At 40.0% G+C, this 19,097-nt stretch overlaps 1 protein-coding gene across 4 annotated transcripts in view; it reads right to left on the bottom strand.

The window, feature by feature from the left end:
• LOC130593274 (sodium channel protein type 5 subunit alpha-like) overlaps positions 1-19,097 on the bottom strand; it is a 215,577-nt gene that overhangs the window by 49,994 nt on the left and 146,486 nt on the right. For 2 of the 4 annotated variants that reach the window (XM_057398302.1, XM_057398305.1), the window contains 2 exons: positions 8,283-8,441; positions 1,434-1,554 (listed from right to left, as the gene is read on the bottom strand). In XM_057398302.1, the coding sequence (XP_057254285.1) occupies positions 1,434-1,554; positions 8,283-8,441 (280 nt within the window). The remainder of the gene's footprint in view (positions 1-1,433; positions 1,555-8,282; positions 8,442-19,097) is intronic. The other 2 variants (XM_057398303.1, XM_057398304.1) reach the window with 2 other exon arrangements.

Below are 19,097 nucleotides of genomic sequence, written 5' to 3'. Positions count from 1 at the left end.
TATTGATGTGGTCCTGCATGACGGAGTTCCAGGCAGTTGTGGTTATTTTAAGACAGAGCAAATTAGAGTGCTACTGTTCTGGGAATGAATCAGGGCTGTGCACCGGATGAAGTGATGGGTTGTGTGATTGCTGCCTTATTCCTTTTAAAAACTGGAAGGTGATCATGGCCAGCCACAGTTTCAGAATTTGTAAACTGGCATCTGAGTAGCACAGCTCTTACAGCACTTGCTTGTTTAAGCAATTATAATTTCTCATTTTGCAGTGCACAACACAGATTGCTGCTTACTAGCCTCATTAAGAAATATATAGTGAAAGAATGGAAATACCTGATCTAGTTTCTAAATGTTATTGTATGGGCCAGAATAGTTACACCATGCTTTCTTCCGTCAACTGCATTCATTTTTGGCTACTGCTTTTAAGCAGAGCTGCCAAAAAAAATGTTTAGGATCTAGGGACATTTGTAAGCCCTGCAGGGCTCTTTTACCTCATTCAATCATCTTTATCACAGATACAGAGATGCACATTTCTGCTGACTTCAGGGGCATTCATATACCCAGCAAAATCATCTCTGTCTGATCCCATCTGAGCAGCTCTGTTTTTATTTATAATAAACCTTGAATTTTCAAGGGAATATACTAACATTCAGCTAACCCTATGTTTACTAACCCAGATTTAAAGGCAAATGAGGAATATGATTGAGATAGTATTTGGAATTGAACTCACTGTGAGAAGAAATACCTTGGGATGTTATTTACCTTAAAGATTTACATTAAAATAGATCTGATGTAGCTGGGTCTTATACCCATGTTTTGGATCAAGCTAGTGTTGAAAAAATTAATGACATGAATTGGTATTAAAAAAGTTATGCAAATGTGATTTGTTGTTCTTTAAAATAATTAAGTAAAATATCCTGGTCAGATGAAAGTTACTGGGCATGCTAATATTAACAACCTTTAACATAAATGGAAGAATGTCCCTGGGACTCATGAACTCTCCAGACAGTTTCTGTTAACTGCTTATATACATTTAAGCAAGAGAAACATCCTGAACTGGTCAGTTCTCTACCAAATTTTATCGTGCACATGTATTGGAAGGCAAAAGTCTTCACTGGCCAAATTAGAAAAATCAACATTAAAAAAAAAACACCAACAAACCCCTTTGTGACACAAATTGTGATAAAAAAAAAGGACTTTTGAAGGTGCATAGCCTTGTAGAGCATGCATTTTGGCTTATCTCACCTTGGAAATGCAAAGACTAATGACAAGTGATTTTGAGGGTGTGTTTGGTACCTAAGAAAAAAAGTGCACTCAGTGCAATACTACTGCAAGCAGCCACAGCAACGTGGCAAGAAGGTGGAGGGATGTTCACTGAGATAAAAGGAGGTTTCTTGCCTCAGCATTGCAGTGAAACATGCAGATACATAGGCCCTTACCTTCGGGGAAGCAATCTTCAGGCTCCATCAGCTCTTCAGCAAACTCAGGGATCTGCTCCAGCAGTTCTGCAGGATTTGTCAAATCCACTGTGCTGCCTTCAGAAAGACTGATTTCATCAAGCTTGTTGTCAACAAGAGCAAAGATGAGGAAAACAAATTGATCAATTGCCTTGCTGCATTTTTATTCCACTAACCAATATCCCAGCTAAAGCCACTACAACAGAGACATCTCCATGCACTTCACATGGTACCCATTCCTCGAATGACAGCTCTGCCTATGCTGCAGTGAGCTAGCAGTTGACCGATTAATGAGAAAAAAAGAAAGTTAACATGTAAAACTTACTGTTTTTAAACAAGAGAGAAGCAAACTGTAGAAAGACAGTGAACATCAATTGAGTATGAATGGTAGATGGAAGCTTGGAGTGACAGAACGACTCACTATTTTAAGGCTTGTATGTCCTGAAGGCATACCTTCAGATGGGAGGAACCAGAAGTGGGACCTAGGTCCTTAGGCCCCTCACCCACGCCTGATGGGTGAAAACTGCACCTTGTCTGTCAGGACCATGCTCTGCTCCTTGCTGCCAAGGCTTCTCTTCTGAGAACAGCACAAGTCCCTCTGACACCAGGGTCCAGTCACACGATGCTACAGACATATGCGTGTGAGAGGGCTCTCCCACCTGCCTCATCCCATGCCTAACTTGTTCCCACCACGTGATGTTGCCACTTGCCTTGTGGGCACAGACCTCTGATCTCAAGGTGATATGGGAGGAAGGACACATTCATTGCTTGCCTGAAATATCTGACACCACCATCTTAGGTGCACTGTTTGGATTCAGCATTTCTCAAATCCTCCTCTGCAAAAAGGGGACAAGGAAACCCCTGATTCCTGAAGCACTGGTTGTCTTATCTATTTAGAGGGGGAACACTCAGGTAGATCTGGGTAAAAATTGCTGGGAAATATATTATTTTAAAAAATCATTTTAGAGGCAGAATTTGCTATTAAAAGAAATATGATGTATGATTAAATATGTCACCCAAATATAAAACAGAAATTTCATTTCAGGTCAAAACTTTCTTTCAACAAACAAAACATCTTCTTCAGAAGAAAACAGGGTTCCACCTTATCCCCTATTTTATTTTACTCATCACAATAAGATATTTCAATTTTGTGTTAATCCAAAATTATGTTTTACTTGATTATTCACTTGGCCACTAAAGTGATTCTATGATTCTGTGATTTGCCCAGTCCCGCTCCTTGTTTCTGGCTGTATTAGAGCACTATGTGGCATGAGTGGGCAACATCAAAGCTGGTAACTTCTATGGGTCACATCATGCAGAATAGCTATAAACAGGAGTCAGGAGAGTTGGGTGGTTTGTTAACTGTTGTCTGAGTACCTACTGCAATCTTTTTGTATGTTATCTTGCAATAGTACTATCTTCATTTAAAAAACAAATTTGGACAATAATACTTACCCGTGCTTTTAAACAACCTGTGAAATAGCTATATGAGAGATGGCATGAACACATAAAATACTATTTTCATGAGGATGATAGTTAGAGAACAGGTACAGCTTTACATCTTTATCATTAATGTGAAGATAGGCCCTCTGTTTTCCAATATAGACAATCAATGCAAAACTTATTGCTGAATTCAGAGAAATGCTAACCCTAGGGTAAAATGGGCAAGACTGAACGTTCCAGCAATGCTTGCAAGAGGGGATGGAAGCTATTCACTTGCAATTATCTGCAGCATCCAGAAGGTCATAGTCTTGGCTAGGGTTTTTAATGCTCTACTCAAAAGGGCTGCAAACAAGTCAGAAGAAGCCTTTTAAAAAGATAGAACAGAAAGCACAGGTCAAAGACATGGATAAAGCTTCTAAAAAATCCATATTTAAAATGCAACTCTGGTACAGAGCCCATTTTCTACAGACTACCAATGGTATATGATAGTGGAAAAAAAAAAAGTCAAATTTTAGCACAGTCAGAACTTTCTGATACTGTTCATTACGGAATGCATTTAATCATTATCTGTTCTGTTATGAAGACATCAAAACACAGATCACTGAAGTAGTTCTAAATCATATACAGCTGTAGGATGTAGAAAATGGGGGTTCCAATGAGAAAAGAAGCCTTGCTGGATATAATTCTTACCAAGAGACAGAAATTAAAGAAAACTGTGAGAACAATATCAGCTCAATAGCACTGTAAGTAAGAGAGCTGGATTTAGCAGAGACAGGTTAGGGAATTCACAGAACACAACACAGTGCAATTATAATAGACTACAAGGAAAATATCCTAAAGGATCTAGAATTCAAAACAGTTATTTATCAGAAGGAGTTTAAAAAAAATATTAGAATCCGTCAGTGTCAAAGGGAGATGGGGAACATGCAAGACAAAACAGAGGATTTCTTCTGAAAAGCCTTGGAAGAAGAAAAGGAGCAAATGGATTCAGAAAACACTATACATAGGTTTGAGGGTCTGAACTGGGACTTCACATGGTTCATATGGTTCCAAGAAGGAACCATATGTATGAGAAAGGAGGGAAAGATTAGGAAAGCTTGTAGGAAAGAAGTGAAGGTTACTCTTTGCCAGAAAGGTTAAAGGGATTTAAGAAGGTTTTCATGAACTCAGTAAACGAAAGAGCTAGAGACATAATAACAACTGATGAGTGAGATGTAACTTGTCAAAATGCAGTTTCCTAAGAAAATAAACTCTTTTTAAAAGAATCGAACAGAGGCTCCAACAAAAAGCATGAGGACAGCTTATTAGAATTAATACAAATATCTAGAAAGCCTGAAACATCAGGCAAAATCAGCAGATCCAGACAAACACCTTGTAGGGCATAAAGGGATCCAATACACCAAGTTAACACACCATTAGTGATCAATAGTGAATGCTTATGGAAAACTGAGAACAGCCCAGGAGAGCAGCAATAAGTAAACACAATACTGAGTATAGGGAAAAGGGAATAATCATGGGAATCACAGATCACTAAACAATCACTGTAGCCTGTGATTAAAATAAATTAAATAACGACTCGGAAGAGAAAAGAAGAGTGCTTTCTTGGAGTCAAATGACACAGAGGTGTAAAGGCAGTGAGGTGGTTCTCCTGTATGCCAAGTGTACTGTGCACAAACAGGATGCAAAGATGATAAAAGAAGGCAAAAAAGGACAAATACAGAATCTCCTCTTTCTGTCTTGGAACAAGTAAGTAGAGGATGTGTACCAGGCAGAGACAATGGGATCCATCAGAAGCCGCTTTGGGAGACCTCCTACTAGTGCATAAATTCATGCTGCAAAGGGTAGTTCTTAATGTGTTTCTGGGTGGAATGGCTGTTTTAAGTACCCAGAGAGGTACACACCCACCACTTGTGTCTGTAACAGTAGCAAATGGGTCTGAATGGGTTTTTCAGAAAGCCTTTAGCACTGAAATGCTGAAATCTCACTGAAAATTGATGTTTGCTCAAGGCTTAATTCTCTTATCGCACTTCCACCCCCACCTCTGAAGATCATAGCCTTAATCTATCAAATTGATGTCTGATATATAAACCTTAAGAAAATATCTGGATGCCTATTACATGAAAGTCTACTTTTAAAATAAATTGTAACTGGCTTGGATTCACCCGTTGCTGAGTGGAGAAAAGCCATCCTAAGAACCCGAATATAACAAAAACTTTGTCTTCAGAGGAGATCTGTAGGGATTAGAGTCAGCATTATCCTCACTAAAGATATAGAAGAAGTACTGACCAATATAATCCTCATGTTTGCTGATAACATTAAATCAGAGAGAGTATAGAAGCCGAGGAAGCAGAAAGTAAAGGAAAAAAGTGAAACATGGAAAGAATATAGCAAAATGGGACTTGCCTCAAAACAGTACAAATGAGAGAATTCCAGGAAAATGTCAATGGAAATCCTGGAAACCTGAACTAATGTTAAAAAGTCAGATGTGATTTTGCAGCGTCATATTATAATGCAGAAAACCTACATGGAAGCATCTAGGCAATGAGATGCTATTTCCTCTATTTATGGTTGGAAGTTGTATTTGGAATATTGTGCTTACTTCTTGGTAAAAGAACTCCAAAAAGGAATAATGGAGGGAGTTGCAAAGAAAAAGGTAAAAAAAAAAAAAAAGTCAGATAAAAGGCATAGAGATATTCATTTACAAGAAATAATGCAATGAAAGAACAATGGCATGTGACTTCAGGGGGTAAGCCAAAGACAAAAGGAAGCAAACGACAGGCTGCTACATTAAGCGATACCAATTCATAAAAAGGGAATGATGGATAAAATTGTTAAAAGAGAGTAATTAAATGGCACTTCAAATGGAAAAGAAGAAGAAAAGGCTAGTTATTAAGGCATATACCTAGCCATGAGATTTTTTTTCTAAGCAAGTGAATTGTTACCTTTGGTAAATGAATAAATCTAAGTTGCCTGTAAAGATACATTTAAAGGTAGATTCCACAAAGCTGTACAAAATATTTTATGGGGCAGTATTTTGGCAGAGAAATTCAGCAATTTGTTCTATGATGTTTTATCCACCTGTGACATCAATGATTTTATTTCTATGGTGTCTTTCTGATGATTTATATAGGACGAATTTTTAATCATATAATGTATCCTTTACTGACATCAACAGTGTCTTATTCAGAACACGTTCAGTGCTTCCTGTTATTGACTGAATCACTCAATGCCCTGCCTCTTAGGCAGACCAAATCTGTTACTTCTTCTCAGTTGCTGGCTTTATTTGGCTAGTCACAAGTTCTTGGGACATTCATCAAAAAGATGATTAGTATGTCCTTGTGTGCCGGCACAAAGATTACTTCTGAATAGGAAGACTTTAAGCATGTAATGTCCACACAAGATCTGGCCTTCAAAAATAGCATCATTTGGGCTTTGCTCTTTCATGCTGGCATTCATAACCTCATGTGAACTTCCGTTTGATTTCAAGTCATCCCTGGATTATTGCCATATTCCTCCACCTCTTTCTAAGCAGCTGCAAATAGAATCAATTGTACTTTACTATAGAAAGGTGACTTTATGTCCCATAATCCTTTGAAAGTTGAGGGAGGAAATGGGGATTATTTCTTTATCATGCTGTTGCTGAATATATCAAAGCTAGAATGTTCCTGATTTACCATGACATTTCATTATAGCACTAAAAAAGGACATACTTTTCCAGCCTCCATGTTAGGATCACAGAGTTTATTTATCTCAAAAAGATATTTAATCATGAAGGATACCTAATAGCCTGAGAGAAAAAATCCTGAAATTGTCTTGTAACTTCTCCAAGTTATAATACTTCATCTCATCATTTTAAAGCTTTGGGTTTCTTTGGTAAATACATATAATTTTTTTTCCTGAGGCTGGGATATCAAATATTTAATTCTCCTTCCTCTAAAGTTCAGGACCTTTCCATTCTGAAGATGAAGTTCAATACACCAAGAAGTATTCTGCCACGGACAATTGTTCCTTAAAGAAATGTTTCGTGGCTAGAGGATTTCAGGTTACTGTGGGTGGAATTTAGCTCACCTAAGCGTGCAATTCATCTTGTTACTCTGGGATCCATTTATAGTCAATGGAGAGAAAGAAGCGCTTTCAGAAGACTATTTACCTGACCTAATCGTAATGTTGATTTCAGTCAGAGATGAGACATATTTACCTAACTACACTGGCTCCAGGTCCTCACTGATTATAAAGGAGTCTCAGATGACAAGTTCAGATGCAGATGTCTACATTTAATTTAGTAAATTCCACCCCATATGACAATATGAATCAGCAGGTCTGGACAAGATGAGCTCTGGCTCTGTGATGTGTCTGTTTCCTGCTGTCCTGTCAAGATTTCTTCATAGGATTGCTCCTGCTGGGCACAAACTTGCCAGCAGTCTTACAGCAGAACTGGGAGAAGTGCAGTGCATATTGATACTAAGTCATCCTTTCTGTTTCATTAATTCAGTCCCTCAAAACCACTACTGGCTCCAATATCCAGGAGCTACGGAGCTCCCCAAATTCCCAGGACGTCACCCAAACTCGCCAGTTCCACCCAAAACCTCAAGATTTCAAAGAGAGGAATCCATCACTCTCTAATAAAAGAAAGGCAATGCAATGTCAATAAAATGACAAATCTGAATGGGAAAAAACCCTAAGAAATCAGCAAGCAGGATACAGGGAATTTGAAGCATGGGGTCACTCAGTGTACATTACAAATACATGTATTTTTGGTATTCATGTTCATACAGATGACATAATCCTACTAATTGAAAATAAATGTCCATGTGTACACATCAAGAAACAATAAGTGAGCTGCACTTTGGCCAATGTCAACTGAATAACACCAAGGCTTACTATTTAATTAGCCTGTATCTTCATGTCAGATACGTAAATTGTTGCACTTTTTCTTGGGGCTATGTGCTAACAGGAAAAGAAATGGTATCTGTGACAGATCGCAAGTGCCCTCCAGTGAACTCAATGTACAGATCTGCCAAGTCAGCAGATGCCATTCTCATTCAGTTTTCTACTTTTTAGTGGGAAAACACACACATTTCCTCCTAAAATAAGACAGTTAACATTACAGATAATTTTATGTTTGTTTTTTTCTTATTTTTTTTTTTTTTTCGTCCCAAAGCCTCTTGGAATCCCACATTTCTCAAGTTTTACAATGATTTTTATAACAACAAAATCCTCTCTCATCTTTACTAAGACTGTAATACCTAGTACGTATTATTGCTCTCCTACCACTTGACAAACATGTATTTTTACAAGCCATAAACTCCACATAAATCAGTGACATGCACTATGGAGCTGGTGCAATGAATTGCATGCAGTATCAGGTAGGAAAGTTGTTTCTGTTACCTCTTTTTGCCCTACTGGAGGTGGTGGCTCAGCCTTCAACTGCTTATCCACGTGCAACTCACTTAACTCTTCACAAATTTCAGAATTCTGACTCCGGACGCCTGGGCTTTGGCATCGCTGCCCCCTCAGCTGCAGCTGTTTTTCCTGCTGGAAACAATCCTAGATGGGTTTATTTTCTTTTTCTTTGATAGCATGCTTATTTCTTAAGGAGAACTTCTCAGCTAGAAGAGAAAATACCCTGGACTATTCTTGTGAGGGGACAACATCTTAAGGAAAATAGCAAAAAAAAAAAAAAAAGATAACAAAAGATTATGCTGTAATTTTTGAGCTGTAGAAACTGGGTATGTCAAGATATCTGACAGTAGAAAATGGAAATACAAATAGGTCAACATTTTTTCTGAGCTGTTGTTGCTTATGTGGGAAGAAATCCCCTTGAAATCTCCATTCTGAGTATGGTTTTGAGACACAATCTTCCTCCAGTGACCTGTGGTGCACAGAAAGGTGCTTCTAGTTCAGTCAAATAACTGAGGGGTATAGTCTGAAGTCATGCAATCATACTGAGTGATACACCTGGAGAAAGGCACAAGTGTAATACCCAATGCTGTGCTATGTGTCTGCTTGAAACAGTGTGGGAAGAACAACTGCACCCAGAGGAGACAAGATACACATTGAAGGGGAGGATAATGCAAAGTTCACTGAAAGAGATAAAAGGCATCTAAAAGCAGATGTGAAACAACTGCAAGCAAGCGCATAAATGTATGCGCCTCCTATTCAGAAAAACACCGCTTTGTACCCACCAATGCCAATGGGACTTAAACACAGGTTGAAAGGAGACCATGTCCTTAAGTACTTCCCTAAAAAGGAATGGACTCTGGGATCAAAGCAATAATTTTTTTTTCTGCAAACACATCTGAGTAAACCCAGTGCTTGCTAGTATGAGTGGTGCCATTAAGTCCAGCCACTTCTTCCTGGGGTGATGATTATTGCTGCTGAGCTCTCTAGAAGTGCTCCCAGGACTAATTGCAGAGGAGAGCATGCTTGCAGGGTTGGTGTCTACATTGGGAGGCCCAAGTTCTCTGCTGGTGCAAATCAATATGGTTTTATTGATTCATCTAAGACAGGGATTTCTCTGAAAACACTATAGCTCATCACAGCACTACCATTGTTCATGGCGTTACTAACGCTGCCACTGAAATATTAATAAAGCTCTAGCCGGTTTCAAAGAGTTGGGCTGAATTGCTTACAGAAGGACTTCCATGCTGAGAAAAAAATTACAAGCATAACAGCATTTCAACAGTAATTATTTAAACCTACTTATCTTTCATTTGTCCACCTTTTTTTTTTTTACCTTGGCTTGACTGACATTCGACATTATTCATGTATTAAATGAGTTTCCCTTCCCCAGGGAGCCACATCCTACCTGCCTCAGTTCTAAAGCCACATCACCACAGGAAGTCCCTCAAGAGGTACCAGGAGCAGAAAAACACTTTATTCCAAATATAACTATCTGCAAGAACAGATGACACAAAGGAAGCAGTTGGTTAAGCAAATTGCTCTCTGTATAAATACTTTTGGACTGTCAGGTTTGTACCAGCCCTTTCAAATGCTGTTCTGTGTTTCTAGCAAATTAATTTAAAATCAAATTACTCGTTTCCTGCTTCAGATGGCACGTGGTCTAAAATATATTCTAACTTTAATAAATGAAATTATGCATGTCCAAGCCCCAACCCTCTGCATAAGAATGTACTACATACAGTTTCTAGGCACAGTTTAGCACTGATCTTCTCAGACTACAGCCTGCTTCGTAATCGCTGAGCTACAGTTCTGTCCCTGTCAAAAAAGTAACACTCTTTAAGGAGCATCTTTGGAAATAGCGTAGTATTCAGGGGAGAAGCTGACACAGAAGGCAGAGTATGCACAAGGCACTCAGCCATAAAAAGTCTTTTTATTTTAATGCAATGTGCATACAACTTAGTAGCAAGTAATCTTAATGGCATGGTATTGGTTATAGCACTAAAACAACAGAAACAATTGTTTCATGTTAAAAGCGCAATGCAAACTGAGGTGACATTTCAAGTTCATTTATGCAGAAAGGCTGTGCGCTCAAATTCATTAGAAACTGTGTAGTGTATGAGAACAGACTGTAACTCAGTTGATCTGACAAATATTCAAGTTGTTTTGCAAATTATTGCACTAAGCTAGAGTCAAATGCCAAACTTACACCAATTCTCTATCTACTACCCTCTCTGTGTGGTACCAAGACTTAGCAACACTTTCCTCCTAGAGACTAAGCTCCAGGAAATATGGACCCAGCTGCTTCCCAGAAATCATACCAAGTATCTCTGATGAGTTAACGTTTAGTAAAACTGAAGAAATATATCCTGGCGAATCATCCAATGGGGACAAAATGAGCGTGTGTTCAAGACAATTATTTGGTTCATTACCATGTGTTTTCAGACTTGTCCTTCAAATTTGTAAGCTGGGAAGAAAATCTCTGAGAGAAACAGACTCTTCAAAAGAAGCTGGCTGTATAGACTGATCCCAAAAGAACTCTCAGGGAATCAAATGAGTTTTTGAAAGCAACTGATGCCAGCCCTGGTAAGCCACTCGCATGGGTTGCGATAGTCTCATTTTCAGCACACAGCACCTGACGATCAGCAGAGACCTGTCTGGGGAAAGGTGCCTTTGGTTTATGTTGTTTAACTTTGGACTGTTTGCCTTTGTTCTGATTCCAGATGATTTATTCTTCTGGCAGCAACGGCAGCAGGTTTATCTCCTGTAAAGCTCCCCGCCGTGGGTGGTTTATATAATTTGTTTTTAATTTTTGTATCAAGTGCCATGTTGCCAAGGCAATACACATTATGTTAATATTTATTGATTCAGTTGTTTTCATAATTTATAAAGTAAAACCATTCGGCAGTACAAAAACTTTGTACATACAAACAGAGGGTTGGGAGCCTAGTACAGACAGCTCCTTTACAGCATAAACCAAAAGTTTGCACAACTCTACTCTGCCCTGGGCCCTAAAAAGAGGTGATCTGCCAATACCGTACTCATAATTAGCACATGGAGGAGGATGGACTCAGTGTTGTACCCTTGCATGCTGCAAGCCAGTTATAGCACCAAAAAGCAGCAACCAGATTGAAAACAGAGCATAATCTGGGTGACATCTCAAGTGTGTTTGTGCACAGACCCACATACTTGTTTGCTGACACAAATAAATACAAAGGCTCCACACTGCGTTCTGCCTCTGAAAAGCACAGATCGGCTAATTGTTTCAGGCTCAAATGGGGATTAGTGCAAATGCCGCTCCTTTGGAAAGAGGACTTGCTGTTGGCAAAACAAGACAAATACCTGTCATCAGCATGGATTCACTTTATTCCTTCCCAATGGAAATATCATTTTTTCCATCCTGTGCAAACAAATTTAGAAAGGATCTTAGGACTTGCCTTTCAGATGGTGATCAGTTCAAATGGGTTCTTCTGATGCTTCACTCAGTCCCTAGATCATGACCCTGGCTTGTAACATTTGTTCTCTGATTCCCTGCCCATGACTGTTGTGGGAAAGAAGATGTGAAAAGCCTTTGATAGCAGAAAGCTTCCTGTCCCAAGCAGGTGGGGAAGCAAGATTTGGGAACTAGCTCTGGAGCTCTCTCCCTTGCAACTGTTACTGCAGAGCCAGCAAGGAAGGATGAAAGATGCGCCAGGAAAAAGTTAATTTAAGTTATTTTATGAGGTGGGCAGAGTATCCCCACTGTCTCACCAATTTGGTGAGACAGTGCAAAGGCAATCTGCCCTTTACTCAGCCAATGTAGTAGAAGTCGACTTCCCAGTGCAACGAGAAGCTTCAATCCCACATATCTTCCCTAATACTCCTCACCAGACTCACGCACCCCTCTGTCTTTTTGAAGACCAGTTTTGAGACACTAAATGGGATTTCAGGGATGTTCAGGGTCTGCAGTCACTTTCCAGGAATAAGTTTGTCAGGATATTTCCAGGTGTAGACTCATAGTGGTGGAGGCTTGTCCTGATCTCCCCCCATACAAGTCTGCACACACTTGGCAACACAGGTGGGACTGTGCTTTACCATGGGATACTGCCCATCAGAGGAAGCAGCAGCAGCAGCCAAGGATGCTGGCAACAGAAATATCTCTGCTTTAGCCATTCATAGCTGACAGATGCTGTGAAACTGAGCCTCCTCAAGAAATGCAGCCCAATAGGTGACAAAATATTTTAACCTGCAGAGCTTCCTACAGCCAGATTTCAGATATTACAATAGGGGTTTGAGAAGCTTTTCATGTATAGTAAATCCAGTTCAGCAGAGTGTCACGCATAGTTACGAGGGCTGTTTACTCTGTAAAGTAATTGTTGATGTTTGTGTTCTTCCTTGCAGACAGCTATGGGTATCATAAAATTACTCTGCCTGGTAGCAATTGGCATCTTTTCTCAGCAACAGTTTGAGTCTAGTAACTGGCACCCTTCGTCTGCAAAGAAGCCAAGAAGCAAATGATCATGAAAACTGAACTGTTTATATCCTACCTCCACACAAGTGGAGAAGCAAGCAGATTGTAAAGCTGCTGAAATACGGCAAGCTTGCATTAGTGCCTTGGTGGATCCTGTTTTGTGTGTAAAGTAAACAGGAGACTACAGTCTGCAGAGCTGTCGGGTTGACAACTCTCAGATATGCTGAATTCAGCCTCTCTGAAAAGCCTTCACAAATCTGAGCTAAACTGGGAGAGAAATAAATAACCACGAATCAAAGAAACAAATCCTGTGTTCTTACTACCAGAACAGCTCATTTATGGTCTTGGTTTTCCTCTTTCGCAAATAAATGTAAATCCTTGTAGCACCAATAAAATCAGTGGATTTATCTTTCTGCACATTTAGCATGAGAACAAAGATCACCAAGTGTATCAGGAAAATTCCCTTGCTTCCTCAATATGAGAAGGGGAAGATTAATCTCACTTACTCTCCTAGGATAAAAGAGGGCTGGTGTGCAGCTGTCAATTTTAAGTGTGCACGTTTAAGAATCACTCTAACCCACTTTGAAGAATTGCTTCTGTAAAGCAGAGAGGCCACTACTCAGTTTAATGAGAAATCAGAGGAAAACCTGGAGCAATACCACACCACAGTGCTAGGATTATAGCTAAGACACAGAGAGGACTCGTGCTATGCTAAGTTTGTTTACAAGTGAATTTTGTTAACAGACTACAGCATTTGCAACAATGACGTAAAGCGCCTGAGGTCCCACCCTAAAGCTGCAACACATGAACATACTTTAAGACCTGCACGTTCCTCAGAGAGGTTATGAAAACAGGAAAGTCTGAACCTGATTATTTGGGATTGGTCATCCCCACTCTCTACCCTATGTCACCTGGCACTTCAGCAGAAACAACCAGACATCAGGCTAACCTAGCAGAGTGATTATTGTTCAGTTTTGAAGCCCTTATCTACCCATTCCAGTCTTCTCTCCTGCCATTCATCTATCCAAAAGCCGGAAACAATCTGGTGCAAGGGGAGTACTAAAACATCAGAATTAGAAGGTGCTGACCATATTTGCCCTGAGTCCATCTGGAGCTTTTTTCTTACTCTTGATAACCCAGTCTTTATAGGGACCCTGTTTATTAAAACCCAAACCACTAACACATACATGCAGAAGAACAACATGGGCAAAAGAGGCTAAACACAATAGTCTTTGAGTTCAGAAACAGCATAAGCCTGTTGCCCAGCTCCTGGGCAGGTGAAATTATCCCCCCAACTTGGATGTCTACAGGAACCAAGGGAGTTTTCAACTGGTCTGTCACCTGTCAGAGTTAAGGCCACCGAAGTTTGAAGTTAATCTATGTAGCTGAACACAGAATTTGTCCTCCTGGGGGACATAAGAAATACATTTTTCCTCCTGAAAGCCACAAGGTCTTTGGAAGAAAACTGCAGTACCTGTTCTAAAAAATAACGCACTTGTGAGTACTCAACTGGATTAAAAATACCAGAATTTGGCCCTTACAATTCAGAATGGCTAAGTCTAAGACAAGCCAGAAACCACAGCTGCTCAGCAGAGGCTGTTAACAGCAAAAGCTCCCCCTGAACCAGCTTACCCTGGTATTTTCAATCATCTTGAATAAAGGTGAACTAAAACGTCACCAGACAAACACCATTACAGCCACTAACTGCTGGTCTCTGAACAAGCACTGGATGTTTTGCAAAACATCATCCCTCAAGGAGGGAAACAGCAGTTTAGCAGTGCTCCTTCTTGGATTAATCCAGAGCATTTTAAGCATTTGAATTCTGGCCCCAGAGGGACAAGGCACGTTATTTCTAATGGCTTCTGTCTTGCTGGCCTAATATCTTTTCCCACATTGGGCAACACACTGCCCATAATAAAAGATAGATTCATTATTCTAAGGGTTAACTCTTAAAATTAGTCTAAGTGGGACAACTTGGCAAAAAGATGGACTGCCAAAGTTAATTTAGCCTGTTATCAATTCAATAAGCTCAAATAGGCAGTGAAAGCGTTTCATAAGTGTTCATTGTTCAGAGTTCAAGCTAATACCTTCTGCTAAATTGCATTTTGAAGTTTAATCACAATCTACTTTATGTTTCTTTTGGTAATTGGGATCTCTCCACAGCATAATATGAAGAACTCAACTTAATGGTCTCCTCTTATGGAAGTTTACATTTTGGAAGTTTGCCTTGAAGTGCAGTGAGAGTGCCTGAAATAACCCAGAACCTTTCACCCAAATAAGGCAGTAATATTTTGATCATTAAGGAAGTGTCACATTATTACAGGCAATAGCAACAAAATAACCATTATTCCAAAGTTTGGACCATATTTTGGACCATAATTAATGGGAGTAATTTCAAGCCTCCGACACACACACACACACAGTGTCTCACTTGGCACAGGAGCTGTGGGGGAACTGGCTGCTGTTCATTTTGTCCAAAATGTTAAATGTCAGCATTTTCTTTACCAAAGGGAGAAACAGTGAAAAATGCTCATTTCTGGGCTGCATTTTGCTCCAGGGAGGGATATGGATACTGGGAAATGGCATCCAGTAAGCTGTGACTGACGTGTAGTCCACAGTCTGGGCACTTGTCCAAATGCATGTTGTCAAGTCCACTATGCCTGATATCGGCTCTTTCAATGCCAGGTTCCCCCCCCTTCTTTCTCTCCTCCATCATCTCCTGTGTTTCCTGCACCTTAGGAATTATGCTGTGGACAAATATATTTCCCTGCCACCGCATACTGAATAAGCATCCTAAAACCTTTGTTCTCAGTGTGACTGCTCTAATCACGTCAGCAGAGATCTGACATAGAGCTTCCTTCTTCTGCCCCAGTGTACTGAAACAAAATAAACACGTCTTTCTATATGTAGAATCTGAGAGGAGGACATAGGTGCTTTAAGTCTATTGGTGTGATTTACAGTCCTTTTTCTTTTTCTAATGGCCTTGCTGCTATTCTTCCAAAGACAATTAATACAGAAATGTTGTTATTATATTGCTAAAAATAACTAGCATATAATTGAGTTCTATGCAGTTTTCAAGAAATGCAAAACAAAACATACAGCTTAAAAAGGGAAAAATCCAGGCAAACTATGTGTGTAACAATAATGAAAAAACTCTGCTATCTTACTTAATGATCAGAAAAATATTGGCCCAAATAAAGCTGACAAGAAGAATGCTGTAAGATTTATTGTGTGCTGCATGCACGTATACACGTGGGTTCACTGTCCTGCCAGTAAGAACTGGAGAGTCATTAACAGAATTCAAAGGTATTTCATCCATTTGCTCTAAAAGCGAACATGTCCCACAGACTGGAACTAAAACCAGACAAAATATAAATTTACATATTTAAATATAAAAATTTTATATTTATAAATATAAAAGACTCTTTGAAAGGGTATTCCAGTTCCTGACAATAAAGTATATTTCCTGCAGTAAAAGGCTGAATTAACGTACCCTGTCAAATAAACACATGACTTCATGGCACCTCTGATTTATAGGTGTTAGAATTATTAGGAGAGTAAGACATTGCCACAAACAATTTTATATCAAAACCTTTATGCACTGGCACTTTTATGGCAATTTTCAATAATTTCAGCTACACTTATGTCATAGAATCATAGAATAGTTAGGGTTAGAAAGTACCTTAAGATCATCAAGTTCCAAAGCCCCTGCCATGGGCAGGAACACCTCACACTAAAACCTGGAATAATTCTATTGACTTTTACAGAGTCACTTCAGGTTTAGGAGAAGGTCTGTAATGTAATGTAATGTAATTGTACTGTAAAATTTCCACTATATATGAAGGAAACAGATGTGTGTCCAGATGCAGATGGTGAACTCTTTGTTACCTGAGACATTTCATTCCTTTTTTTCTTCCTACAAATGACGTATCATAGTTAAAATAAACTTACAGGCTCTGTGCAGAAATTAGCACTTGATGTCTTTGACTCAGTGTTATGAGAAAGGTCAACCATGATGATCCTAATCGTCCTTTCTGACCTCAAAGTTATGACTCTCTTATTGGTAGAAACATGCAAAAAAAGCCATCAGAAACAGTTTCACCTTGTCAAATGAAATAAAATGAGTCAGTAATTCTGAAATAAATACAGGGAAAAAGAGAATAAAAGCGGGGGGAGGTGGGTGGGTGGTGGATCTGGTTCAGGGCAATATAGAAACTGTTCCATTGAATAGACTGTGGTGGCAGCCAGCCCTACCGTTGACATGTACAGAGGCAACTACTCATCTAAAGTCTGGAAACCTGTTTTTCCTGGGAGACGTTGGTAGAGCCAAAGAGGGGAGAACTGCCAATCAAGAAAAAAAGATATGAGTATGACTGAGAAAGCAAGGTGGGCTCTGGAACAATGAATACTCGTTCCGTGTGCAAAATCAAGGCAATATACATCCCTTGGGTCCTGTGTGCAGACCCAGACTTCTTGAAAATCACAGCAGGGGTCTTACTTTACCTTGGAAGGGTCTAGGAAAATCACACTGAAAAGTGCAGCTGTGCAGGTAGAAAACCCTGAGAGGCAAAGAAAGACACTATCCCCTTCCCGCCGGCAATATTCCCTGCCAGATCAGGGAAAGGTGAGCTCTACCAAGTACAGCAACAACTCGCTGCTACTGAAGGATTTCCACAGCAAGGGGTGAGCCTCAGGCTGCTTTGCACTCTCAGGATTGCACAAACTGGCTACGGTGGGAACTGGGACCTGGTTGTTGTGCGTGGAAAGGCAGTGATCCCACAGCGTGCGTGTCTGGTGTTGAGGAAGGGGTAAGAAGCTGCAAAGCACTCCATCCTGGCAGCAGGCAGACAGCACTTTCCGTATGACCCAATTAGCCACTCCGTTGGAACAAATCAATAATGGCATTTTCTAAAGACAAGCAGGCAAGTGCTGCTGGCTCGGCACTGCGCTGCATGTGAAAATACAAAGGTGTTATCTCTGCGGAAAGCATCCTTGCCTGACTTTCCCACTGCAGAGGGGGCAAATGTGAGATGTGTCCAAAAGCCACTACCCACCACAGCATGGATTTTCTTCTCAATGGCATGCTTTAGACAGATCAAGTTGAGGGCAGTAGTTTAAGTAAGGCAGCACATGTACTAATTCAATTTAAGAAAGGGGAGAAGGCATTAAAAACCCTATCGGGCTGACTCAAACAACAAGGAAATGGTAGAGCCATTTTCTTAGATTGTGCTAATAAAATTTACTAACTGCAGGAACTCATCAATGCAGAAAAGGATCCAGACAGCACCCAAAAAGACCTGGACATCACTGAGATTGTGGGCAACTGAAAAAAAACAGAGTTAAACACCATACTTTGGGGACTGATCCAGGACACCCAGCATTACTCATCTGGAACCTCCTTTTAGACTATTAATCCCAGGATTCCTCTGAACCATGACATGATGTCACTGTGATAAAGATGCACACCATTCTGGGCTACAGCTGTGGGCACCTTGAAGATTAAGCAATACTAAAGTAGGAATTTTGAAGATTTAAGTTTTGGACTTAGATATCAAATGCAAATAGTACAAACCCCTCTGATGTCTGAAACTTTCAAATGTAGCTAAATTGCAGGTAAGTTCTGATAGTCCACTGTGTTTGGTGGACAGGACTGTGCCCACTGAACTGTCCCATCACCTTATTGTCCCCACAATCTGATTCTTACTCCTTCAGGATACCGAAAGTTGATCTCACACATAAAAAATGGTCTTTAGAAGCAAATAGAAGGCACTCTACAGAGGTGCAATAAAATAATTTCCACATTTTAATCATCTAAGGAGCCAAACCAAGAACTAAAAAGACCCTTGGGAAGATGCAGCCAGCACGTTTCTGGGGCTGCTGCTGAGCTTTTGCGAGCTGTTTTCCTGCTAGGACAGCCCATATTTAAATTGCACATCTTGAAGCTAGGGGAAAAATGGAAGACAGTTATTCTTGTTCGCATTATGAGGTTAAACATATCATCAAATTCTGAAGAAATCTTGTGGACTGACAGGGAGAGACTTCCCCAACACTATGAGCAGGGCAAGCAGACAGGTTAGATAAAGACAGAAGCTAAAATGTTGCAGTGACCAGCATCAATACATGTATCACACAGTAATGTCAAATGAATTCAGTTCAAGGCAGTCCTTTCTCAGACTCACTCCTCTTCTGCCAGCTTCTTGCACCTGTGCTGACTTTTATTGTTCAGCCTTTCTTTTTGATCTTTTCAAAGACTTGTATGTGTGGGATACAGGCATGTGTCTCCCAGCTCTCTGAGCTGGCAGAGCACCTCACTTGCATCTCAGCAATCAAAGGAGATTTAGAAGCTATCAGGT

Source organism: Pezoporus wallicus, unplaced genomic scaffold (genome assembly GCF_028554395.1).
Source record: "Pezoporus wallicus isolate ANWC-B61680 ecotype Strahan unplaced genomic scaffold, APGP_CSIRO_Pwel_v1 contig_7237, whole genome shotgun sequence".
NCBI lineage: Eukaryota > Metazoa > Chordata > Aves > Psittaciformes > Psittacidae > Pezoporus > Pezoporus wallicus.
Note: the sequence above shows the minus strand (reverse complement) of the source record. Positions and strands in the feature narration are given on the sequence as shown.